The sequence below is a fragment of the Notolabrus celidotus genome, chromosome 3 (genome assembly GCF_009762535.1).
Source record: "Notolabrus celidotus isolate fNotCel1 chromosome 3, fNotCel1.pri, whole genome shotgun sequence".
In the NCBI taxonomy this organism is placed as follows: Eukaryota; Metazoa; Chordata; class Actinopteri; order Labriformes; family Labridae; genus Notolabrus; species Notolabrus celidotus.
In genome coordinates this window covers 23703666-23730255 of record NC_048274.1, presented here as the reverse complement: position 1 = coordinate 23730255, position 26590 = coordinate 23703666, and the positions used below count along the sequence as shown (strand labels likewise).

General features: G+C 39.9%; 1 protein-coding gene and 1 long non-coding RNA gene across 2 annotated transcripts in view; both read right to left on the bottom strand.

Annotated features, from left to right (window-relative positions):
• The window catches only part of tspan15 (tetraspanin 15), a 50580-nt gene that overhangs the window by 19972 nt on the left and 4018 nt on the right, over positions 1 to 26590 (bottom strand). The window contains exons 2-4 of the mRNA XM_034680848.1: positions 7041 to 7226; positions 6349 to 6423; positions 529 to 624 (exon numbers count right to left, since the gene is read on the bottom strand). Of these exons, the coding sequence (XP_034536739.1) occupies positions 529 to 624; positions 6349 to 6423; positions 7041 to 7226 (357 nt within the window). The remainder of the gene's footprint in view (positions 1 to 528; positions 625 to 6348; positions 6424 to 7040; positions 7227 to 26590) is intronic.
• LOC117810858 lies at positions 9829 to 10534 on the bottom strand. The gene is made up of 2 exons (XR_004630862.1): positions 10333 to 10534; positions 9829 to 9899 (listed from the first exon to the last, which is right to left on the bottom strand). It is a non-coding gene; the product is annotated as an uncharacterized LOC117810858 (long non-coding RNA).

Here is a 26590-nt window from a genome sequence, read left to right as displayed (position 1 = left end):
AGGAAATTATTCTCCACCTGCAAAGCCTCCAAATGACCTCCCTCTAAACACAAATAAATTACTACTTCTGGCCTTCAAGCATCCAAAATGTCATCAAATAAAGCAACAATCCTGCTTCACTGTCTCCCGTCGCTCTGCACACGCCTCAATAGTTCATCAGCAGAGTTTGTTGCTGCTTCTTAATTTCAATGGGTGATCAGTCTGCTGTCCACAGACACGGTTACCCATGTGCTGGCTAGAAGTTAGTAATGAGATCTTCAGCTTGCGGCTGCGTGTGACAGCATGATGGATTCTGGGAGCAGGTGCACATAGATGGCTCTTCACAACCCTTGATTATATTGGACACAACTTACAACTCACTGTTAATGCCAACTGTCTAATCATACCCTGATGACTCTGCCTTGTAATGATAAGAAGATTTTTGTGTGCCCTGCATTGAATCAAAGCATTACAACACAGTCAATTTTATCCTATTGTAAGTCAACACAAAAGTTTCAAATGACATAAGTAAGGGTGACGTAACCTTACCTTTGTCTGTACAAAGTCCATGATGTTTTTGAAGTCCAAGTCATCATAGTAGTTTATGATGCCTCGCCGGATGTTCCTGTTCAATAACTCCACCGTCTGTAAGAATAAAAAGATTAAACCATAAGTGTTCGTGGAAAAGAGCTTGTGACCACATTTGTTTGGTTTCTATGACCCAGCTGATATAAAGTCAATGGGTGCATCTCAATGCTCTAAACGTCCATCCTCACGTCGTTTCCTTGCATCTCTTCCTCGGGTCTTAGTCCCGCCCACCAGAGATGCGAGGAAATGAAACCAGAGGAGAGAGGAGAGAGGAGATTTGTAGTTAGAGAAATTAGACATCCTCTCCTCCGGAGCGTCACGTGAAGCAACGTCGGTTTGTGATGACGGCTTTAACAGCTGTTTGTGTGTACAAACATGTTCACTGTAATAACTCTGATCAATATAAACAGTAACAGAGCTCTGTCTCTGTGTTTACCTGTTTAACAAACACCTGTTTAACACACATGTTCACTGTAATAACTCTGATCAATATAAACAGTAACAGAGCTCTGTCTCTGTGTTTACATGTTTAACACACACTTGCACATGAAGAGAATCTGCTCTCTGTTTATTCTGTCCTGCAGCATCACGGATCGATTCACCGGTAAAATGCCTCATTATTAAATTATTTATTACTTTAAGGGAAAATATAAACCATGCAACAATTTTCAAACCCTGTGCTCATTAATGATCAGCCTCATATGAAACTTTATTTACCTGAAATATAACAAGTGCTTTTACTAACAGACAAACTTTACTGTCAGACGTTTATTCTCTTTATGAAGAAAACGAGAACAAACGGGGAAACTAACAGGAGGAATAACTGATCATTAATATATATTTTATCTATGATATTAGATTCTATTACTCTATTTCATTAGACAGTGAATCTGACAAAAACAATCAGATATAACATAATCCACCCTCTGTTATATTGAATTTATGATTTTGTGTTCAGTATTTTTTGTTTAAAACTCACATCAAACACTTTTCAATCTCAGCTCATCACATACAGACTGTTTAGAAACCGACTTATGTTTATGATCTGTTTCAGGGAACCCTTAGAGACTGTTTTAAGGTCCGTCTTTTCTCTGTTATTAAACTCAGCTGATGTTAAGTTTCGGTTAAGTCCAAGCCGCTGCAGCGTCCAATCAGTGAGTGATATTCTATACGGGGGCGTGTCTGTCAGAGAAAAGACTTCCGCAAAGTCTGTTCTCGGGTTTGCTCAATTATCCCTCCTCGGATCAGTCTCCTCGCTCCTCTCTCCTCTCTCCTCCAGCAACGTTTAGAGCTTTGGGACGCAAGCTAAAATGGCGCGTCAGTAACTACTTCCGGTTCGGCCGAGGAGCAAGGAGCGATGAGACTGCAGTTTAGAGCTTTGAGATGCACCCAATGTGTCAGCTGAGAGAGGAGAGGAGAGGCTCTGATAAGTCAAGGTGACCAATTCAGTGAACTGGAATATGACAGTTTGACAGCTCACATCTGTCAGTCACAATCTGGTGCAGCAGGGTCACATGAGGTTTCATATTTAGTCCACCCAGCAAATGAATCTTTACCACGGGGATAATTAACAACATTCATGATGATCTTGTTTTGAATGTTGGTTTTGAGGGAATTAATCACCAAGTTCACTCCACTCACTGTTGGTGATTCATTGGTCTTATTGCCCCTCGTACTGTATTATCAGTGCTGTGGTTGTGTTTGCTAGGAAGCAAGATCAGGGAGATAGTACTGTCTTGATTTTATCTATTGAAAACTGATGATTGGTGTAGCATGGCCTTAAAAAAAACACATAGCATTTCAGTGATCTCCACACTAAACTTAGACACAGACAACAACACTGACCAGCCTGTAACACAAGTGTCCAAGCTATAAAGGATCTCATTAACAAATAAAAACTTCTCCCATTAACTCACTGTTTTGACTATGAAGCCAATTCGGAAGTGTTATAAATTGCAATTCATAGAGAATTCCCTTGAGGCTGGTTCAAAAAAGGGATTGGCTCTACTTAGCTAATTTCTCTGTCAGCACACACTGTACGGGGGGGGGGGGGGGGGGGGGGGGGGGGGGGGTTCTCTAACACAACGGTTCAGAGTTGAGTATGAGTTTTTGCCCAAATAAGGACATGACTGACTTGACTCCCGGACGGGAACACATAGCTGTTGGCTAGGAGGCTCAAACTCCGCCCCTTTACGTCACACTATGCCTAGTTGAGTTCCGCATTTCCAATATGGCTGCCGCCGTCGATTGGCTTCAAAACAGTGCTCAGGAACAGATGGGTGAAGTCACGGACACCACGTCCATTATTTATAGTCTATGGTTTATACCTCTTTATGAGCTACAAAAACAAAACAAACGACGACAGACAAACCTGATTATTTTTACATACTAGTGGTTATTTTTCATACCTGTTCACACTGTCACCACGACAGTTTCAGACATAGTGCATAGGTGTCACCCTGATGATACAGCCTCTTCTTTTCTTTTACACAACACAAATGTACAGTGACTGATACATTTCCCTCTCATTAGAAAGCAGGATGACATTTTTGCCAAAAACCACCACTACCAAACTCACACATTTTGTCTTTTTTCACTCTTCGGCCTGGCACTATTTGGTCCTGTATGTTGTGGATATGTGCTGTTGAAAATTTTAAATCCAATAAAACTTAAGTCATAAAAAAAAAAAAAACACCACTACAATGTACAAACGACAAGTTCCACACAGAAATAAGACAAGACAATTTCTAAAGTTGCCGCCAAGAGACACAATATGAGTTCCTCACAGTAGCTTTAACAAATGTATGTGATATATTTCCAAACCGAGAGAGCATTCTACTTCTCTTATGGGATTTTTATACTTTAGAAAGAACACTCATATTGGACATATATTTTGGTTGTGCTTCCACATCACAGATGATTGGACAATAGGTCTCCACCTGCGCTCAGAGTGCCCCTCTACTTCACTCTTCATTTGAGGTGGGAGCTTAGGTCTCTGGTCTCTTTATTCTATTCAGACCTATGTATGCTCATTGATTTTCTCTTTTCATCAAAGGTAATAAAGGATTGAGACTTTTGCCCTTATAATAATCAAGATTAAAGAGTCTGAGCCCTTCTTTTCTTCCTCCTCTCAACATATGACACCTTCATATTGAATCTATAAGAACGACGTAACCAAATCAAACCACATTACAATGAGCAGATACAGACTGCGAGTTAGTCCACTGATGCATTCCCCTTTCTAACAAATAACACTGAACCTTTATTAAAAAGAACTCTATAAGACCTTATCAAATTAAACATGGTGGTCATGAAAATGAAGCGCTGAGGACAAATGCATCTTTGAGGGAAAGAAACTGAAATCAGATTAATGTGAATAGATCTCCACATGCATGTATCAGTAACTCCTTTTAATCTCAATGTAAATGAGACAACATTAAAATGAAGCTGGGACATATTAGATCCTGAGTCATTATTGGATTTAAAGTAAAAACCACCATTAACACTCTGAATTGCAATGTTGTACTTTGCTTTTACTTGACAGATAAGATACAAACATTAAAATGTTATCATGGTCTTATCAGCAATGGTTAAACCAAGACAGGCAATTATAATGTTGAATGTATCAGTTTTTTCAATGAGAAGATAAAGATAATTTCAAAGAATGAGTCCACCAGGAGCCATATTAAGATATTAATACATAAAAAAACTGATGTCATAAATATTTCAGTGATGGGCTATCATAATCATATGAGTTTTCCTTCATTATCATAAATCATAACAAAAAATATCAGCAATAATCCTTACTCTTTGCCTCTTAAATATAACCCTCGGAGGTGTGTTTCTGTTCTGTGTGTAGTCTGTCTGATAAGCAAAAACATTTATTCTGATAAGAAACCCAAGCGGCAACCTCCAGTGTTGAAAAATAAAGTGAGGAAGTACAAAAAAACTACAAATCTCCAATAGAAGCCAAGGAATCCCCATTTACTCCCATGTTAAATGCCCATTTTTAAAACAGAAATGTTCAACAATATGGTTGGAACAACGGACGGTTTCTGGCGTGTAGCTTATTCATTTATTCATACACACCATAGAAGAGGTTCACCTTCTCTATTATGCATCCATAAAGATCATATAAAAGGTCAGTTATACATTTGCATAATTAGCTGAGTTGACTGACAGATGGTTTAGTTGTAGCTGTTTGTCTGGAGGCTAAAAGTCTGCCTAAGCTCCACCTCTTTGCCTGTTTCTTAGTTGATCGAGTGTTAGGCGAGTCAGATTTCCGTCATAGCACACACTACCTTTGGACTTTAATCAATCATATCAATCCAGAAACCAATGGGTGAGAGACCATGCTAATTTTTTTAGAGTCCATATGGAAATAGAGATTAGAACAGACTGTGTACATTGTGTTAACAAAAAAAAGCGATCATGTAACATACAGCCAGGCATTCAAATGCCTCATGCATCCTCAGGTGCAGTACATTCTTCATGTAAATGAGAAGAACAGAATGAAACACCTGCTACGGTGAACACGGTTAGTAAAATGAAAAACTTCATCAGGTGATAACCCTCCAGCCATGCCAGGTAATCATTTTTCCGACTCCCTGTTACTTCTCATTCTTCCCTTCATTTTGTCCCTAACAAAGAGTTGTTCATCATAACCATCTTTCTCTGAAAATGCTCGTCCAGTAAGGCCTGATTAAAAAAACACAGATTCATGCTGCATTTGTGTGCACAGATATAATACTGGATTTGATTGCAACACGGGAAATTAGATTAGAAGCTGAGGACAGAGATTTCAACCAAGACAACTGGAGAAACAAAGACGGGATGCAAGAGGGGTATCAGGAGGGAGTCATTAGAGGTGAGACTGAGAGAGAGAAGGCAGATAGATACAGAATTGTTATTTGACCCTAAACCGTGATTATAAATTATCTGAATATCTGTACAGTGTCAGAGTTACAAAACAAAGACATAACCTGACCAAATACAGGCTGAGTGACCACCAGCTAGCTGTGAAGACAGGTAGACATAGGCAGACATGGCTGCCCAGAGAGGTGCTCACTGCTCTACAGGGGACATAGAGACAGAGATGCACTTCCTCCTCCACTGTAGCAAGTTCTCCTTATTAAGAGATTCCCACTACAGGGAAATTACCAAAATAGTACCAAACTTCCCAACATTAACCCCAGAAGAGTAACTGTCAGTTCTCCTGGGGGAAGGGTCAGCAGCTCCTCTGGCTGCTAAATATGTGTCTGCCTGCCACAGCCTGATGGACGCACCATCCCATAATATTTGATTTTAGGTGAAGGTTTTATGAGCAAACCACATCAAGTGAGGACATTAAGATATGCTGAATGGGTGACACTATTGTTTTAATGCGTATAAAATATGTAATATATATAATATGTAATGAATATATATGTAATATATATATATATATATATATAATATGTAATGAATATAATATGTAATTAATATATATTTAATGTATAGTGTATGAACTTTATGTGCTTTAGCAATAACATGTCTTTGTTCATGCCAATAAAGCAAATTTGAATTGAATTGAAATACTGAAGCATAAAGACGGGTCAGAGGTAGAAAAACATTTCATCAGCAATCTATATACAAACAGTCATCATGTCTGCTGTGTGAAAACATCAACTGAGGTTACACAGTCTGTGAGCACCCCTTGATTAAAACAGGATCTCGTGTGACTTCATTCTGATATGCTCTAACTGTACATCGGGAGAGATCTCCAATCAGCTTATTGCTCACCTGGTTGCGAAACACGAGGGCCAAAATTCCTCCAAGCAGCTCCAGGATAAGACACACAGCCAGGGTGTACATGAACTGTTAGCAAACAGACAAAAGAGAGGAAGAGCCTTTTTACTCACATTTATTATTATCTTAATAATCATAAATGTATCTTTATAATATTATGTTACGGTTACAGTTAGTACATACAAGGAGGACAGGATTTTTCTACTGCCTTACAGTTATCAAGTAACCTTCAGTCTGGATGAACACCATGTCTTCACATGGATGCACAGTGAATGTATGTATAATGTCTGCATGCATTCCACTCTGATATACTGTATTACTGTATATCACACATTTATAAATTCCTTATTCTGGCATGTGCTTTGCTTAAGGGCATGTGTTTCTGCAACCAGCAAAGCTGCAGTTGTACAGTCCTGTATTGGTAAAACTCCGTATGTGTATATTTCTTCACCCATTCTTTCTTCGTATGCTGCATTTGCTTTTCTACTGAGTGAAACATTTGATTACAAACCCCAAATAAACAACTGTCCAACCTGTACCAACAGTAAGGACAGTGAGGAGAGTTAGAGAGTCCTTATTGAAAACAAAGAATGAAAAAACATTCAAAGTCATGTCCTAGGCATCAGAGCAGTCACTTTGTGTTTTAAAAAACAGATAAATAACATGGCTTTTAGCACACTACTCACCACTTTCAGCAGGGTTAGATTGTCTCTTAATGAAGCCAAGACCCCAATGAATGAAACTATGAACATGACAATTCCCAAAAGGATTAGGATCACAGCTGGGGCCAAAAACACTCCCTCCAGAGTCTTGTAGCGTTGTCTCTCCACCTCAGCATATATCCCGATGCCCAGGATAAAGCCCCCTATCAGCTGAGAGCACAATGAAAAGAGCAAGAGGGGGTTAGTCTTCAGCTTGAACAGGTAGGTGTATAGAAGATATGATTACAATTTCAGCTATCTTCATTTTAAGATTAATGGAAGAAGACGTCAGTGGACTATACCTGAATAATGTCTTCAATTAGAGATTTTACAGGCTACAAGTCATGTTTAAAGTCTACAAACAAACAGACCATGATCTACTTAAACAAAATCACTTAATCAATTGGATTAGCATTACAGCATCTTACAATAAAATTATAGATAACTTAAAGGTGACATATTATGCTCTTTTTCATCAAAATATATTGGTCTAAGAGGTCCCCAAAACATGTCTTTAAAGTTTATTGCTCAAAAAAACACTTTGAAATCAGATTTTGGCATGCCTGTAAACTCCTCTTTTTCAGCCCTGCTCAGAACAGGCTGTTTTCTGTGTCTGTGCCTTTAAATGAGAATGAGCTCTCTGACCACGCCCCCTCAGGAAGTGGATGTGGCCTCGGCTGTCCAGCACATTGATCTAATGTTTACATGTTGGCTGCATAGACATGGCTGCTCACAGACCCGCGTTACTTCAACCCTCTGAATTTGATCCAGAATCTGATCCTGACGGAGAGGCGCCTGCAGCAGTATCTTTCTGAACGATTGGTCACAGATTTTGTGTTTCTTGTTGTTTTATTTGTCAGTATGTCGACATGTGTCTTGGTACACAGCTACGAACATGTAGCAATGTGGCTATGCTAACTAGCACTAGCACTTTTCCATGAAAAATAAAAATCATCCACTAGATCTTCAAATCTGCAGACGTGGGGAGTACAACCGACCTTTGTGTTTATTAAGACAGCCTACAACTAGCATGCCTCCCTCCTAAGCTCCTTGTTAGCTCACATGTGTGCAGGTAATGAAAAACGGAGGAGTTGAGTTGTATTTTATACAGTCTATGGGCTGAACAAGCTCCGAGCTCTGACTTCCGTTACAGACCGGATGGCATTAAGACGTATGAAAAACACTGAAAACTGAAACGGCTCGTTTCAGCACACATTTACAGAAAGGTGGAGAAATCAGAACAGGGGCAGAATGGATTATTTTCATTTTCGGGGGGTTTGTAGACATGCCAGGGAAACATATCTCAGGTAGTGAACCATTAAAAAGTTGATTTTGCATGATATGTCACCTTTAATTTCAGAACTGAAATCTACAGGATGGTCCAATACTTCAGCTACTCTGGGTATAATCTATTACTCTTCACATAAATGACTCCTGAATTATGAGTACTCATTGTTCTGTATCTCCCTCTATACTACTTTCTCTCCCCATCCAGTCAGGGCAGCTATATTTCGCCATGAATCTAGTTCTGCTCAAGGTTTCTGCCTGCTTGAAAAAGGTTTCCTTTTGATACTATTGCCAGATGTTTCTAAACTCATGATGGACTCATGTTAGGTCTCTTTAAAGGATGTAAGAAAACAGTCAAGACCAGCTCATTTGTAGACTGTCTTGAGGTAACTTTGACTTTGAGATAAAAAAAAAAAGATGAATTGATATTGATCATTTTTAACCTCAACAAAATTCTACAAAAAATCTGCTCCTTGATAGACACTTTTCTACATATATATCATGAGTTCTATTATAAGAAAACAATAGGATCTTGTAGCCTTACAGACATGCATCTATCCAGGTATTCATGAAAACAATCTAGCTTTTTTTGTCTGCTGATCTCATTGGTAGTTGCAAGTAATAGTAATTCCACTATCAAGAGTTGTACAGACAAACATTATCAATCAATCAATCAATCAATCAATCAATCAATCAATCAATCAATCAATCAATCAATCAACCAACCAATCAATCAATCAATCAATCAATCAATCAATCAATCAATCAATCAACCAACCAACCAACCAATCAATCAATCAATCAATCAATCAATCAATCAATCAATCAATCAATCAATCAATCAATCAATCAATCAATCAAACAATCAATCAATCAATCAATCAATCAGACTTCATTTATAAAGCGCTTTTCATACAATGATATTGTAACACAAAGTGCTGTACAAAAATAAAATAGAGAAATAAAAGGACCCCCCCATCCTAATCCCAACCCAGCCCCAAAACCCACCCACAATCCTAAACATTAGGATGGTAACACTGCAGACTGTGCTACAAAGTTTGTAAACAATATTTTATTTGAATATATTCCCATTTATATGGCTGATGACACTGGTTATGCTAGTTGGATAGGCCATGCCCGTCATGGTGATCCGACTGGTTTTCTTAACTGAAAATCTTTAACATCTCCATGTTTGCTGTGGACAAATAAGCATGCAAATTTTAGCAATTAGCTTGAAGCACCACTGTGCATCAACATAAGCCTCAGAGGGCTGTTAGCATTGCTGTCAAAGTCTGTATCAAGTCTGTGACACCAAGTCTGGTGTCAAGTCTGGTGTTAAAGACTCTGCCTCTGTTTGAGTTGTTTTTTTGTTGTTTGCCTGTAGGCAATACCTACTGCCTACTACATTAGTAAGTAGTATGTAGCAGGCCGTTTCGGAAACAGCCTCTGTAGCATCCCCGGTCGAATGATGAGCTTACTCTCCAACTGATGGTTCACATAGTTTTATTTAGAATTTTTCCTTCCACATCCATGAACATAGTGAACACACCGTAAGAGCTAAAACAAGATAAAAGAAGAAATATATCAATACTTTTGTACACATTAAATAATTATTTAGCTCCTTACAATTACGTGTTCAATTATATCAACAATAACGTATTTTAAACCTTTAAACATAAATTATGCTTTTTATCCTTATGAACTGTTTTACCTTTTTAACTAAATGACAACTTCAATAAAACAGAGTGCCTTAACTAGTAATTATTAGTCTTTTAAATGATGTTAAGTTGCTTCCTTTTAAACAAAATAACAAACTGCATTCTTCTGCAAACTCTCATACATCACAGGCAATACACACACACTGAAATAGCATGGTCAGGATCGTAGCATCTTTGCTAACCAAAACACCGACACATAAACTCGACAAAAGGAAAAGAGGTCATAAAGTTGCATATTATTAATCTGCACAAGAAACGGAGTAAATACAAACCTTATGCCTCCTTCAACCAGGTGCTTCATTTACTTGTAATAAAATAAAGACGTTCATTCATTCAGCCTTCACGTGCCTTCGAACCTTTCAACTTCCGGTTTGTAACTTTCAAAAATAAAAGCATTGATCTTTAAAGGAAACAAAAAAATCGGAAAGATACCTTCAAAATAAAGTTAACATGACAGACAATGAATTTGAGTTACTTACACTCCCACCAAATTATGAGTGTTTCATAGAACAATATGGGATGTATAAACACGAATGATTTACTCATATGATCATTACACTGTAAGGGATTCAAGATGGCTGTTAAACAGTCTCTAGGAGCAGGACCAGCTTTTGAACAGGGCGTTCAACGACAGATGGTTTGCCAGAACGCTGACCCTCCCGTCCCATCTTCTGGTCTCCAAGACGAATCTTTACTCTTCTCACAAGTCCATCAGCATCAGTCATTGTCTCTACAACTTTAGCCAATCTCCACTCATTCCTTGGAAGATCTTCTGTTTTATCCATGACTATGTCGCCAACTTCCAGGTTTCTTCTCGGTGAATGCCAGCGCTGTCTGGTGGTAATATTTGAAAGATATTCTCTTTTCCAACGACCCCAAAATTGCTCTGCAAGGTATTGAACGTGACGCCACCTCTTCCTTGCATACATGTCTTCTCTGATGAATCTGCCTGATGGAGGTAGAGCGACCACAGGTTTCATGGTAAGCAGGTGATTGGGTGTTAGTGGCTCAGGACTATCTGGATCACTCAGGTTGTCGACTGTGAGTGGACGACTATTCACAATAGCCATAGCCTCATAGAAGAATGTCCGCAGAGAGGCATTGTCCAGTCTGCCTGTTGAGAGTGAAAGTGTGGAGCGAAGAACATTCCTGACCGTTCGGATTTGTCTCTCCCAGACGCCTCCTGCATGGCTTGAATGTGGAGCATTCATAACAAAGTCACACTGCTTCTCAGCAAGAAATGTGGTCAAGCGGTTGCCATCCATTTGCTTTAGTGCTGCACTCAGTTCATTTTTAGCTCCAACAAAGTTTGTCCCTTGGTCACAGCGTATTTGACGAACTGCTCCTCTCAAGGCTATGAAACATCGAAGGCCGTTGATGAAGGCATCTGTTGACATGTCGTCTAACATTTCAATGTGGACGGCTCGACAGCAAAGGCAGGTGAAAAGCAGTCCATATCGTTTGTACACCTTGCGTCCTTGTTTAGTGTGAAATGGGCCGAAGCAGTCCATTCCGCAATAAGTGAATGGCGGAGATGGATTGACCCGGTCTGATGGTAGATCTGCCATTCGTTGCTCTTCCACAAATCTTCTGAGTTTACGACATGTCACACATTGACTCAGATATGCAGCAACAGTTCTGTTGATTCCTGGAATCCAGAATCCATTTGATCGTACCTCATTGATAGTCAGACCCTTTCCTTGGTGTTGGACTTTTTCATGATAATGGGCTATTATCAGTTTGGTAATGTGATGATCTTTTGGAATTATCAGTGGATGTTTCTGTGAGGTAGGAAGTGTTGAGTTTTTCAGTCTTCCTCCCACCTTGAGGATTCCATCTTGATCAAGAAAGGTGTCCATGTGGTAAAGCTTACTTTGTGATGGAAGACGTGTTCCCTTGCTGAGCAACTTGACCTCTTCTGGATAAGCTTGCCTTTGTAAGTCCCTTATGATGATGCACTTAGCATCTTCTCGCTCTTGCACCGTGCTGTGGCCTGTTGACTTGTCACCCTTGGCACATCTGAGAAGACGTGCAACAGCTTGTGTGACTTTGTACCATGAAGAGAACTTTGACAAGCGGTCTGTTAGAATCACTTGCTCTTTGGTTTGAGTATTCAGTATCTGCACCTTTTTCACTTCAGGGTCTCCCACCGGTGTTTCTGTGAAGACATCTGCAGCTGGAGGTAAGTCCTTCTCCCATAAGAACTGAGGTCCTTTAAACCAACTTGATGAGCAAAGTTCACTTGCATTGGAACCTCTTGAAGCAAGGTCTGCAGGGTTTTTGTCTGTCGGAACATATCTCCACTGCTGAGGAGTTGTGCTCAGGTGTATCCTTTGTATTCTGCTCGACACAAACGTGTGGAAGCGACGTGCCTCGTTGTTGATATACCCCAAGACCACCTTTGAGTCAGTCCAGAAGTATTCATCAGGGTCTTCAAGGCCGAGCTCCTCCTTCAGTGTGTTGCTTGCTGCAACCGAAACCACTGCAGCCGTCAACTCTAACCGTGGGATTGTTGTGACCTTGATAGGAGCTACTCTTGACTTTGCGATTACCAGAGCACAGTGAACTCTTCCATCTTCACTAATGTGTCTCAAATATGAACACTGGCCATATCCGTATGTGCTTGCATCTGAGAAATGATGTAGCTCTATTCTCAGAACTTGTCCAAAGTCAGCTGGTACATAACAACGAGGTATGTTGATTTTCTCTAAGTTTGCAAGATCGACCTTCCAGCGTTCCCAAACTGGTTGTAGTTCGCCAAGCAGAGGGTCATCCCATCCTGTGCCATGTCGACACATTTCCTGAAGCACTCTTTTCCCTGCAAGCAGTACTGGAGCAATTAGGCCCAGTGGATCGAAAATGGAGGCTACTGTGGAAAGAATGCCTCGACGTGTTGCTGGCTGGTCGTTCAGACAGATTTGAAATCTGAAAGTGTCAGATTCAATGTGCCAGTGGATCCCCAAGGCTCTCTCCACAATGGAGTCTTTGAAGGTAAGGTCAAGAGCCTCTACTTCGATGGCACGCTCAGATGGGGGGATACTTTGTAGCACTGATTTGTTGTTTGTTATGAACTTGTGCAGTCTCAAACCGCCAGTAGTGCAGAGTTCTTGAGCTTCTCTTGCAAGCTGAATAGCTTCTTCTTCGTTAGCAATACTTGTGACACCGTCGTCGACATAGAAGTTCCTCATAACAAACTGTGAGGCGAGGGGAAACAGGTTCTCTTTCTCCTTAGCTAGATGTTTCAGTCCATAATTGGCGCATCCAGGTGACGATGCGGCACCGAAGAGATGAACTTTCATGCGGTACTCCTTTGGCTCTGCACTCAGGTCTCCATTTTTCCACCAGAGAAACCGCAAGTAGTCTCTGTCAGCTTCTTTCACGTAGAACTGATGGAACATTTTTTCAATATCACACATCAATGCAATATTGTGTTGCCTGAATCTGATGAGTACACCTGCAAGATTGTTTATCAGATCCGGACCTGACAGCAGATGGTCGTTAAGGCTTGTTCCCCTGTGCTTAGCAGAACAGTCAAACACAACACGAAGCTTTCCTGGCTTTTTGGAGTGGTGTACTCCGTGGTGAGGAATATACCATTTTTCTCCTTCCTTCCCTTTATCATGAACTTCTTCTGCCTCTCCCCTTTCAATGACCTCACTCATGAACTTCACGTACTGTGCCTTGTAGTTCTCATCCTTAAGCAGTTTTCTTTTAAGGTGACTGAGTCGGACAACTGCTTGTTGCTTATTGTCAGGGAGACAGGGTCTTTCTTTAAAGGGGAGTGGCATTTCATAATGGCCAGTTGTGTTCTTCTGAATACTTTCCTTTAGACTGTTCAAGAAGAAGATGTCATCTTGAGAGACAGTCTTAGTGTCTTTACTGCTGTCTTTGAAGTCATACTCAAGAACCTTGAGAGCATCTGATGGAGTCACTGGTGGAAGCTCTCTGACTGCAACTCTGTGGCACATATTGGTTGTGCTTGGTGTGTCAAGATGAGGTGGTAAACAACCTACAATACTCCATCCTAGGTCTGTGCGAACTGCGTAAGGTTCATTATCTCCTCCCAAGATTACTTGCCGTGGTGCCATTGCCCTTGAGCAGTTGTATCCTATTAGCAGACCAACTTCACACTCTAGCTGTGGTGGAATTTCATCTACGATTGTTTTCAGATGACTCCACTGCCTTGCCGTTTCACAGGTAGGAATGTGTGTTCGATTCACTGGAATACAGTCCTTGGTGTAGGCCGGAGGGAGATGAATGAGGACCGTTGAGTCATAACCACGCACTCTGAGACCTGAGACCCTTTCACTGTGCAGTAATTCATCCTTTCCGATCATGGTAGTTAGCTTCAGCCTTACAGGATGTGCCTTGGTTTGCAAGCTACAGCTAACTTCTTTGTCGATAAAGATTGTATCACTTTGTGTGTCTAGTAGGGCGTAAACAAGCTTTTCCATACCTGGATTGTTGTCAGAAGAAACCCACACTGGCACGATCATTGAGGTATTGTTGGATGACTCCTCAGTTTCATTACTGAGAGACAAAGTGGTTGCTGTTTCATCTGTGGGGTTCTGATGTGAGATCACAGCTTGTTTCGGTTTATAGCTGTCATCATGGAGACAGGTTGGATGTCGTCCTTTACAGGTGTCACATGCATGTCTGTGACGGCAGTCCCTTGCACTATGACCTGGTTTCAAACAAGCAAAGCAAAGTTTCTTTTCCTTTACGTAGTTTCTTCTTTCATTCAGAGTTTTCTCTTTAAACTGAGGACAAAAATGTAGGCGATGTTTTATGTCTTGACAAAACATACATGGTGGCTTTAAACCTGTCTTTGACTTCTCTTGTCTTTCTGTCTCATTAACAGTCTCTGTGTGTAGAACACTGGAATTAGTTTTCTTCTCTTTAAAGTAGCGTTTCTCCGTATGCAGCTCTGTTGTGTGAAGAGCGTTATAGGAGGTGACAGGATTACAAGTGATCTCTGCTTCCATTGACATGAAGGCAACAAAATCCTGAAAGCTTGGATACTCTTGCTTATCTTTGATAGCTTGAGTGACTTGGCGGTTCCATCGAGATGCTGCCCAGTCAGGTAACCTTTGTACCAGTTTTTGATTTTCTTCACAGTCATTCAAAATGTTAAGACCTTTCACATGAGGGATTGCTTCTTGACATGCATGAAGGAAATCAGCAAACATCCTAAATCCTTCAGCATCCTTAGGCTGAACCTTTGGCCATTTTGCCAATCTTTCTCTGAATGCTCTTTGTATGACAAAGGGCTGACCATACCTGTGGTTCAGGCGATTCCATGCATCTTTATAGGCCTCCTCGTCACTGCGATAGAAGATGCCATCAAGTGTCTTTCGAGCTGGACCTCCTACATACCTTCTTAAGTAGTGCAGTTTATCTGCAGAAGAAATGTTCTTCCTGTCTATAAGTGCTATGAATGAAGCCCGCCATTCAATGAACTGGATTGGATCACCAGTAAACACAGGTGGCTCTGGCATTGGGAGCCTGTTCAGTGATATAGCATCTTGGACTGTCTGAGCGAGATACGACACGTCTGTTCTTGGTTGTGATGCAGGGGGTGGAACATAGGTGGACTGCTGAAAGGGAGCTGAAGACACAGGTTGCGGTGGTGATACATGCTGGCGTCTCCTAGAGTTGCAATCAGCGGAGTAGACACTTTCCTCTTGCTTTATTTCCTGGTTGTAGCTAACCAACCTAGCTCGTGCAGCTTTAACGTCCTTCTCTGCCTTAAGTCTCTCAAGCTCTCGTTTCTGAGCTTCTAGATCTTTCCTCTGCTGTTCCTCCAGGAGCTGAATCTTTTCTCTTTGCCTTTCCTCCTCCAATACCATCTCGTACTCTGCTTCCTTTGCTGCTAACTCTGCTGCAGCGTCTGCTCTTTTAGCTGCTACAATGGAGCTTGCAGAGGGATGACTTGAAGTGTTACTTGAGTGTTGACTTAGAGGAGTGACAGTGGAGCCATAGATTGAACTAGCATATTCCTTTTTAAGCAGCTCACGAAGCTGATGTTTAACTGTTTTACTGTCATACTCTCCATCTACACCTGCTATCCTTTCATAGGCAATTTTAACAATGTCCTTTGTGACTGCCTCACATGCATCAATACGGCGTCTTGTCTCACTGGATGGAGTGATGTGATCTCTAATGTCCACATAAATGTTAGTAACATCTTCTTTACCTTTTTCCAGAGTGTCTATAAGAGATGCAATTTGGCTCTCAGGTATGTCCAGCTTTAGCTGCTTTCTTGCCTCTCGCGCCTGGGTCTTCCATTGTTCATAAAGTTGAATAAGCCTTTTTTCCTTTCTGTGAGCCTCCTCTCTCTGAAATTCCAGCATCTTTTCCGTGGGAATCCGTAAGCGACCAGAGCGGCGAAGTTCCTCTTCTTCGCTGGCCTGTAAGGCATCCGTTGTCTGGTCTGGTTCTCTAATGTCTAGAGATATGTCATTAGATGTTTCCATTTTGAGAGCGAGGGTCACAGACTTACACCATCACATCAAGTTCCTCTGTTGTCATCTTTGTTCGGAGTGAAGTGTGATGGGAGCGATGAGGTGAAGCTCTTACTGTAGCATCCCCGGTCGAATGATGAGCTTACTCTCCAACTGATGGTTCACATAGTTTTATTTAGAATTTTTCCTTCCACATCCATGAACATAGTGAACACACCGTAAGAGCTAAAACAAGATAAAAGAAGAAATATATCAATACTTTTGTACACATTAAATAATTATTTAGCTCCTTACAATTACGTGTTCAATTATATCAACAATAACGTATTTTAAACCTTTAAACATAAATTATGCTTTTTATCCTTATGAACTGTTTTACCTTTTTAACTAAATGACAACTTCAATAAAACAGAGTGCCTTAACTAGTAATTATTAGTCTTTTAAATGATGTTAAGTTGCTTCCTTTTAAACAAAATAACAAACTGCATTCTTCTGCAAACTCTCATACATCACAGGCAATACACACACACTGAAATAGCATGGTCAGGATCGTAGCATCTTTGCTAACCAAAACACCGACACATAAACTCGACAAAAGGAAAAGAGGTCATAAAGTTGCATATTATTAATCTGCACAAGAAACGGAGTAAATACAAACCTTATGCCTCCTTCAACCAGGTGCTTCATTTACTTGTAATAAAATAAAGACGTTCATTCATTCAGCCTTCACGTGCCTTCGAACCTTTCAACTTCCGGTTTGTAACTTTCAAAAATAAAAGCATTGATCTTTAAAGGAAACAAAAAAATCGGAAAGATACCTTCAAAATAAAGTTAACATGACAGACAATGAATTTGAGTTACTTACAGCCTCTGTCTCTATCCTCCCAGGTTTCACTTCCACTCTGTTGATTGAGCACACCTGGAGCAAGTGATAATCAAGGCTGCTCCTGCTTGAAATGGTACCTACATATTCACACATTTTCAACTCGCTTTAAGTTCCTCTGCTGCTTCATCACTCTGTCTGGTGTCTCCTTTGTCCATGCTTTCACTTCTGTGTAATGTTTATGCAGCCTAGAAAAAAGGAGCCACCTGCTCCTTCTGTGGAGGAAGGTGTTTTTTTGTTTATAAGTCAGCGCTGTTATGTTTTATTTTGTAGTTAATTTGATTATTAGTGTTCATAAAAGGTTTGTTTGCTTAACTTATCTTTTCTGTTATCTTTCAAAAAGGAGCTTGTTTTCAGTCGGTTTTGTAACTACCTTTGCTACAGCTACCTTTGTTTCTGAATAAATAAGTCTCTTCTTTGTTTTCCAGTCTCTTACATTGCACCAGTATTTTCTTTAACTGTCATTTCCTCTGTCCTTTAGCCTTCCCAGAGGAACTTCACATTGGTTATATTCTCTGGGGACCCAGTCTGACCATCAGAGAATGCCCTCCCTCAGCATTGTCCTGCCTATAGGAATCCCTGTAGAATGCCAGAATGTGAAACATCTGCTCTCAAAACAAACAGTCTCTTTAGAGTCTAATTACATTTCGTATCTTCACCAGACTGGAGTGGACTGCAGCAACAGATAGTGCAGAGTTATTCATTGAAATGACAGACTCCTTTAATTGGCTTCACTGAAGCCCTTTAGTTTTGGATTCGGCGATCTACCAGGAACAATCAGTGCTGTCTGGAGTAAACATGAGAATACACAAATATTCACTAACACTTACGTATCTTGGCGATTCTATCTCACTCTGCCATTCCAAAATAATTTGACGATCAATTCAAGTCTGACTTTCATGATCTTAAAAACTATCAATGTTGTGAAGCAGACAATTGACTCAACAGTGTTCATAAGTTCATTCAGTTTTAAACACAGGACAAACACAATCCAGAAAGCAAGACAGGGGGATTTCTATATTGCATGTTTTGAATTGGACATACAAACTAGACAGGTCACCAGTATATAACAGGTCTGATTGGTTCATGTTTTTGCTGACAGGTCACAGTATAAAAGAGATCAAGGAATTATCTCTCAAGCATCAAACCTTCATATACTACTGTACATGATTATAAAGCACAGTATTAAATGTAGGGATGCACCGAAATGAAAATTCTTGGCCGAAACCAAAAGCCGAAAATCGAAAACCTAAAACCGATGAAGTGCAGAGGATCCAAATAGATCTCAGTGAAAGGTGTGCTGACAGACTCTAAGAGTGTACTTTTCATTGTTTTCACTCCGTGGTCCGTCTCAACCTCTTTGCTTAGAAGACGCTTTAGTGCTGCAATTAAATGAATAACGGATGCAGACATGTTGGCTCTTATCCAGACAAGCCCGTACAGGCCGCGGTTTTTGCTTGTGTCATCACAACATTCTGTTTCAGTCGTGTTGTTTCGGTGATTAAGTCTTTCTTGGTGGCCGAATTTTCGGTACATCCCTAATTAAATACATTTCCCAACTAATATATAAAATACATGAGCTCTTTAATAATGCTGGAATATATATTTTCTGTTGCTAAATAGCAGTGTTTACAAGTACATAACTTTTATTGTGCAAGAGAAATAACAAGTATCAACAGGTACTGTATAGCTGCTTAGGGACTTACTTCTACTCAATTTCAAGTGACTGAAGATTAAAGGCCAACTCCATTAGTTATTTACGTCAATCATATTCTCATTAATTCATGCTGGATATGGCAGATTAGCCATAAAAGGGCTGTTATATGATGTTATCAGATTGTCGTTACCTGAGAAAACATGGCACTAAGTGTTTCTGAGGTTTGAACTTGTAAAAACTGGACAAAACCCCAGTTTTGTTACTGGTTTTGAAACTGAATTGTGTTTGAACATAAAAGACCTCCTAGTTTCCCCCCTCATGACCTTCAGCTGCTGCGTGTGACCACTGTTACAGAATTAACAGGGGACAAACACAGCCAGGCCCGTCAAAATTTGAAGCCAGTTTTTCAATAGGGAATAAAGAACTGAGAGGATTTAGCTTGAAGTGTGGGGACGATGATAACATGGTGGGGTCAGGTGGGATGAAGGCATGAAGCCATTGGAAAGCGAGAGAGAGGCTGAGCATCATCAGTACCAGCCTCCTGATGCCAGGAACCAAACCTAGTAAAGAGTCCACATTGATATTGTGAAAGTCCTCCAGACACCAAACCTGGCAAAGAGTCCACATTGATATTGTGAAAGTCCTCCAGACGCCAAACCTGGTTAAGAGTCATCACTGATATTGTGAAAGTCCTCTAGACGCCAAACCTGGCAAAGAGTCATCATTGATACTGTGAAAGTCCCCCACCTAATTTCATGTTCGAAATTAGTGCAAGAAGGAAAATGTGGCTTCAATGTGAATGGATTTTTGTGGGCTTTACACCATAACCTCCTCCATTTGACTTAGAATAACAACAACTCAAAACCACTCAAGTACCACTGGCTCAGGTGGGGATTTTATGGCTGCATTTACTGAGTCTGCTGTTTTTAGTCAGTATGTGGAGATACAGAGGCAACTCTAAACATCTAGTAGCTCCTCATTATTGATCACAATTCCCAAGAATATATCTCATGAAGGCTTGTTTACATGGAAATTATAATTGTTAATTTCCTTCCACAGAAGGTCAGTGTAATTAGATTATATTAAATCTTTTCAATTAAGAACTGCCATCTGGAAAATTCAATAATTGTTTCACACTGACAGGAGTGTAGGTGGACCTGAGCTTGCAGCACGTCAACAGAGGAAGCACTAATTGAGACAAGAGCTCAATCCTTTAGTCAACAATAGTTTGCAGGCTATCAAGACCAGTGTTTGTGCCCTTTTTAACCCATACAAACAAATTCAGAGTCACATTAGCATACATCAAAGCTGCATCTGCATTCAATTAGGGTCTTGAAGCAGCCAATAATGCGATCAGTGTCTGTGGATGCTTCTGCTTATTGTTACAGAGCAAAGAAAAGCTAAAAGGTTGAGTTCACGTAATGAAGAAAATAAAACTTGTTATACAGGTAGTATATTATTATATTGTGTATTAATCTCATTCATGTTATTAGTATGAAGGTGCTAATGACATGAATGAGAGTAATGGGTTGATTGGCCAAAGTAGAAGCTGTCAGCAGCAAAATAGCAAAGATGAGGACTGTGGTAGGACAGTTGGGAAAAGAAGTGAAGATATGCACCAAGCGGCAACCTCCAGTCTCAAACTATGAAGCCCATGCGGAAGTGTTATAAACTGCAATACAACGAGAATCCGCTTGAGGCTGGCTGCAGAAAAAACAGAAACCACATACACACCAATTCAAAAAGACGATCTTTGAAGCATTAATAAACATTTTTACAGCCTGGTTCAAAAAACGACTTGGCTCTACGTAGCTAATCTCTCTATCAGCACACACTGTACGGGTGGTGATTTTTTTTCTAACCCAACGGTTCAGAAGATATTAAGATTACAAGTTTTTGCCCAAATAAGGACATGACTGACTTGATTCCCGGACGGGAACACATAGCTGGTGGAGGCTCAAACTCCGCCCCTTTACGTCACACTTTGCCTGGTTGAGTTCCGCATTTCCAATATGGCTGCCGCCAACGATTGGCTTCAAAACAGCGCTCAGGAACAGATGGGTGATGTCACGGATACTATGTCCATTATTTATACAGTCTATGACATGCACTAGTTACTTTCAAAGCAAAAAGGAAGAAGAAATGAAGAAAAGACTCTTCCAACTCTTTATGCTGAGACAAGAGGAAAGGCAAAGGATGCACTCAAATCTGCAGAGTTTCACTTCCCTGGGATGGGTAGATTTCACAAGCCTTGGACACTTTCCAAATCCCTGCTCATTTTATCAACAAGGAGTGGGATATGCATCCCTATGCTCCAAACTAGCATGATGCCTCAGACTTACATGTGTGCTCTTATAGCAGAAGTTTTACTGAAGGCTCCAGAGGCAGAGAGGCTGTCTAAATAACCTGGCTGTAGTGTATTGTAGTGTTTAGAGGAGCCAGGAATATCAAGACTTTTAAAAGTAAATTGAAGACCCATCTATTTAGTCTGGCTTTAGTGTTTTTATTGTATGTATTTAAATTTATAATTTTAATGTCAGTTTATATTTATTCTAATATTTTATTGTTTAATCTATTTTTAACTCTTTAATTTTATTATTTAACTACAAACATGTATTGCTATTTTTAGTGCTTTTATTTATCTTAGACTCTCATCTTTACCCTTTTCATTGTCTTCAACTATTTATGTTTTATGTTTGATTTACTTATTTATTAAATATTTCTCTTTATTGTTAATTTATATAAATTGCATTGCAATCGGTGTGCATTAGTCTTTACTTCTAAATCCATTTATGTTTTAGATTTCGTCATTAGATATTTGATTTTTTTAGAGAGTTGAGTTGAATTATCATTTGATTGTCTTGCAAATTGAGATAGTCGTTATGGTGGGCAATGTATCACATATTGTATTGTGAGTCACTCAGAAATTCCCACCTACAACTCAACTTTTTTGTTTTAACAGGAATGAGAATTTACTGCAAAACAGGTTAATTTAGATGAGTTGTTTTGACTAATTTCATACATGGAGCGCCGCCTGCAAGCTAGTTCAGGCAGACAACTCGAGCTGCGCTCATTCATACTGACACGTCATCATCCTCCCTATCAGCTGATCTCAACATCCTCTCATTGGCGGTCTATTTAAGCTGCAAGTCTCCCAGTCTCTGCCTCTGCTTTGCAAGTGCTCCTGCTGTCCTGCTCAGTGCTGTGTGAAAACTTTGTACCCACCTCCTGGCATCCACCTGTGGGCTCCGAGGGGGGTTAGTCCTATCTCATTGCTCCTAAATGTCTGCATTTGAATAATCTATGAGGAGTAATGAAGTTCGGAGCCCATACGCCAAACACAATACTGTATTCTGCAATAAACTTTATCTTCAGTAAATGTGAGTTGTCTGACTGAACTGTACCTTACCATACCTTTCATCCTGTAAGCATCCAACAACAATTACTAACAGGCCTTGAAGTCACACACTACTGTCACATTTGAAGCTAACAATGTTAATACTGTTTGACACCCTTTTTTTAGGTTCATAAAATACTGAAACACCTTTAATTCAGGAGATTTTCTTGTTTATGTAGTCAACTGAAGTAGGTAATAGAATATGACATGAGGGTACACTGACTAATATAAGTCTCTACAACGCCCTCCATACAAATCTAAAATTAAAAAAGGTCCCTGACTCTGATTTATTTCAGCCAAACAGCATGTGAGCAAATCTTAGCTTGTAATATGATCAGGCAGATGAAGGATGGCCTATTTATAGCAGCGTTTGATCCTTAATGCATCCAGGGAGGTGTTTACTTGTAGCATGTGTCATACCTGTACACTAACACATCTATGCAGTCATCTGGATGCTGCGAATACAGCAGCTAAGCCTGAGCTCCAGGCACACAAGAGGTGAACACACTTTCTTCAAATGCAAACTGCGGTTAATTACCATTCTGGTATATTTTTATTGTCAAGGCCTTTTCTAACACGTGTTATGATAGCACTGAGCTCTGGGAGCACAGAGAAAACGCTACAGATAGAAAGGTTGAAAACAAGCTCACAGTTGGACAAAATTACGGGAATTTTCAAAGTGAGGGGTGAGTAATATTTAACTCAACATTCATGTTTTTGTTCTTCAATGATAGAATTGATTGTTCAAGAAAATATCCAACACTTGATAAAGTGTTACTTACAAATAAATCTGTTTTAATTTGATTATTTTGGATAGATGTCTGCTTATAACAAAACAAATATTTATGCTTGGATATGATACCTTTCCATTAAATTACCCTCAATTCCCAGTTAATTCCCATAATTCCCATGGCAAGTTTCCAATTTGAAATACTTCCAAAATTCCCCAGCTTAACTTCCCATGGAAATTTACCAGAAACTTTCCAGAAATTCACCGGAAATTTTCCGACCCTTTGCAACCCTAGTTGGGAGTGGAAACCGTATGTGTGAATGTAGTCAACAACAGCACCTCTGTGAGGACAAACTTATGCAAAGCTGTGTTGTAGCTTAATGTTAAAAAAGGAAACAATGCTTTGAAGTCCTACAAGTCTTAGCATGCCAACATGGTAACTTTTTCCTAACCGGCTTGGGACACAAAATCTTCACATCAAGATCTCGACTATACGGTGAGTAGGCCACTTTACTGAAGAGATTCAAAGGCATAAGCAAGAGAAGGGACGCCCAACTCATGATAAAACATATGTTGCTTTAAATAAACCTTGTCAAATATGTAATTCACAGCTATCACAAAAACACACACCTACTCAACTGCACACGCACACACTACAGCATGTTTCCAGTGCAAAAACCTCATCCTTTGACATGTGGTGCTGCTAATTGCTGTTTTCTCCTCTAACTTTCTTCAGCCTGTCCAAATGAAGACAGAACCTTGTTAGAGAGAAGGAAGAAGAGGAATGTTTTAACCTAAAATGTCATGTTGAGTTCTGAAGGTACAAGTACCATTTATAACCCACTAGATTACTTCTTCCTGCAAGTCCCTGCCTGTGTTCTGTATATCTGTATATATCTGTATATAACTGATTGCTTGTCCATACTGCACACTTAAATAAATAATGTGGGAAACATTAAGTTTCTTTATAAAGATAATATTGAGTGATGATCTCCACAATGAAAACTCTATTCTTGTTGGCAAACACTGTAAAGAAAACCACTAATCTAGCTGTGATGATGAATCAACACATGCAGAGCTATCTTATATGTTAATGCACTTAGCTGCAGATGGCGCCGTGACAATTTCGGGGTTCTAGACATTAGCCGATTTTTTCTGGTCAGACTACATTTCTCCAATCAGTCATCGGCAGATCATATATCAATGCACTCTAAAGAGGAAAATGAGCCTGTTATGTCTAAATGGAGTTGCTATTATTAAATTTCAATCCAGCAAATCAAGTCCCCACTAAATGACATGGTGTTAATTATAGAAGATAAATAAATATGGGAGGAAACTAGGAGGACACACAGGAGTTAGGATTGAACAGCAGTTGAACATCCAAAATTTATCAATGTTTGCAACAGGATGTAACATTGATCAGTCTGTTGGTCTGCGCTACACTGGCCCGGACTGAAATATCTTCACCACGACTGAACTGATAGCCAAAAAGTTTCCTTACACACTCATAGTCCCCAGATGATAAAACCTGCTGATTTTGAACTCTTGATTATTCCACCAGCACCACTGTGAGACTATTTGTTGCTGTAAACAATGTTATTTCACATGCTTAAAACCAGGGATGCACCGAAATGAAAATTATTGGCTGCTGACATTGCTCTCTCTCTCTCTCTCTCTCTCTCTCTCTCTCTCTCTCTCTCTCTCTCTCTCTCTCTCTCTCTCTCTCTCTCTCTCTCTCTCTCTCTCTCTCTCTCTCTCTCTCTCTCTCTCTCTCTCTCTCTCTCTCTCTCTCTCTCTCTCTCTCTCTCTCTCTCTCTCACACTCACACTCACACTCACACACACACACACACACAGACAGACACAGACACACGCACCATCGACAACACAGGACTTAGGCTGCAGATACAATCAGCTTGAATTCAGAGAAGTATGTAAGCAACTTGGAGATAGACTGTAGGGCAGATTGAGATAATTCATTCAGTTTAATTACATATTTTTGTTTTGTTTTTTTATTGTACAAGGAAGAGCCTGATATTGCCTTACACATTAATGATTCCCTGTGCCCTCCTCACAGAGATAAATAAAGGTTATTAATTCAACACTGGTTCTTTGCATTGGCAATACCAAAGCCCAGGAATTGGCATTAAGCCAGGACTTAAAAAGTAACTGTATACAGTATAATACCAGTTCATGTAGAAAGTAGATGACTACTTTGTGAAGGAGATAAGTTTTGTCAATCGGCAACACACATAGTCCAAAGTTTTAAAGCAATACTGGTCAAATGTCAAAGACCTTTGGAAATTAGGAAGTCTCTGTGCGTTGTTGTTTCTGTGTGAGTCTGTATCATCCATGGTTGAGTAATATTTTCTCAGTCAGCCTTCCCAGGGTCAATTCACAAGGAACCTCATACAGTAGACTGAAGTGAAACCCACCCATGGGATCAAACAGTTCGGAGTTGGGTTCACATTCAATGAGGTTATATTCAAGTTGAAACCTTTCTACAGTAATCTGGTATAAAAAAAAATAAACAGCAAGGAGAAAATGACAGATGATTATCTTAAGAGTAGACAACATGTTGTTCTGAACCTCTAACCACATCACAGTATCACTGAATAAGCAAAAAAAATACATATCAGGATGACTGAAAGACCGTGAAACTTTATCTTTGGGATCATTAATGTCAGGTCATTTTTATGCTTTAGTTTCGGTTTGAGTTACTGGTCATCATACAGCAGTAAACTAGAATAGATCACATTATTGTCCCTGAGTGACTCATGTAGTTTCCCACTGTGAACAGGAAAAAACAATGATCTACTGTACATTGTTCTGCTTACACATGCTGTCTCACTTGGCTTGGAACAAGAGTACAGTCTGAGCAGCTGCAATTTTGTTCCGCAGGACACTGAACCAGTGTAAGAGGAGGTCACTTTATCATTTGATCAATCTAATAAAAAGAGATATTGAAAAGATTATGAAAAACAATAATGTTCTTGAGAGTGTTTTTCTTCTAAGTTCAAAAAGCTCAATAAAACCAAAGGGCAACTGACTTCTCGAAAGCTACGGCATGAGAACTAGGGCAATAAAGCAAATACTGCTGTCTCATGCCAGCACTTGTTTACAGCCCCTTTCATAAGAAATGTGGGAAGATATTGCTAATTATAAGAAGCAGCCTTTAATCACTCCCACACCTGTTCCACAGAACATAATGGCAGAAAAACTGTGGTTGCCGATTTTAATAAAACAACAACCTTCCAATGATGAGTGTGTGATTTGTAGAGACAACATTTCCTGTAGGATGTCAATTGTGACCTGAACTGCTCGTTATTTCTGACTATATGACCCCGAAATAAACCACATTCTTCTGTGACAGTGTATGCCTGTGGGGGAAATGTCTCTT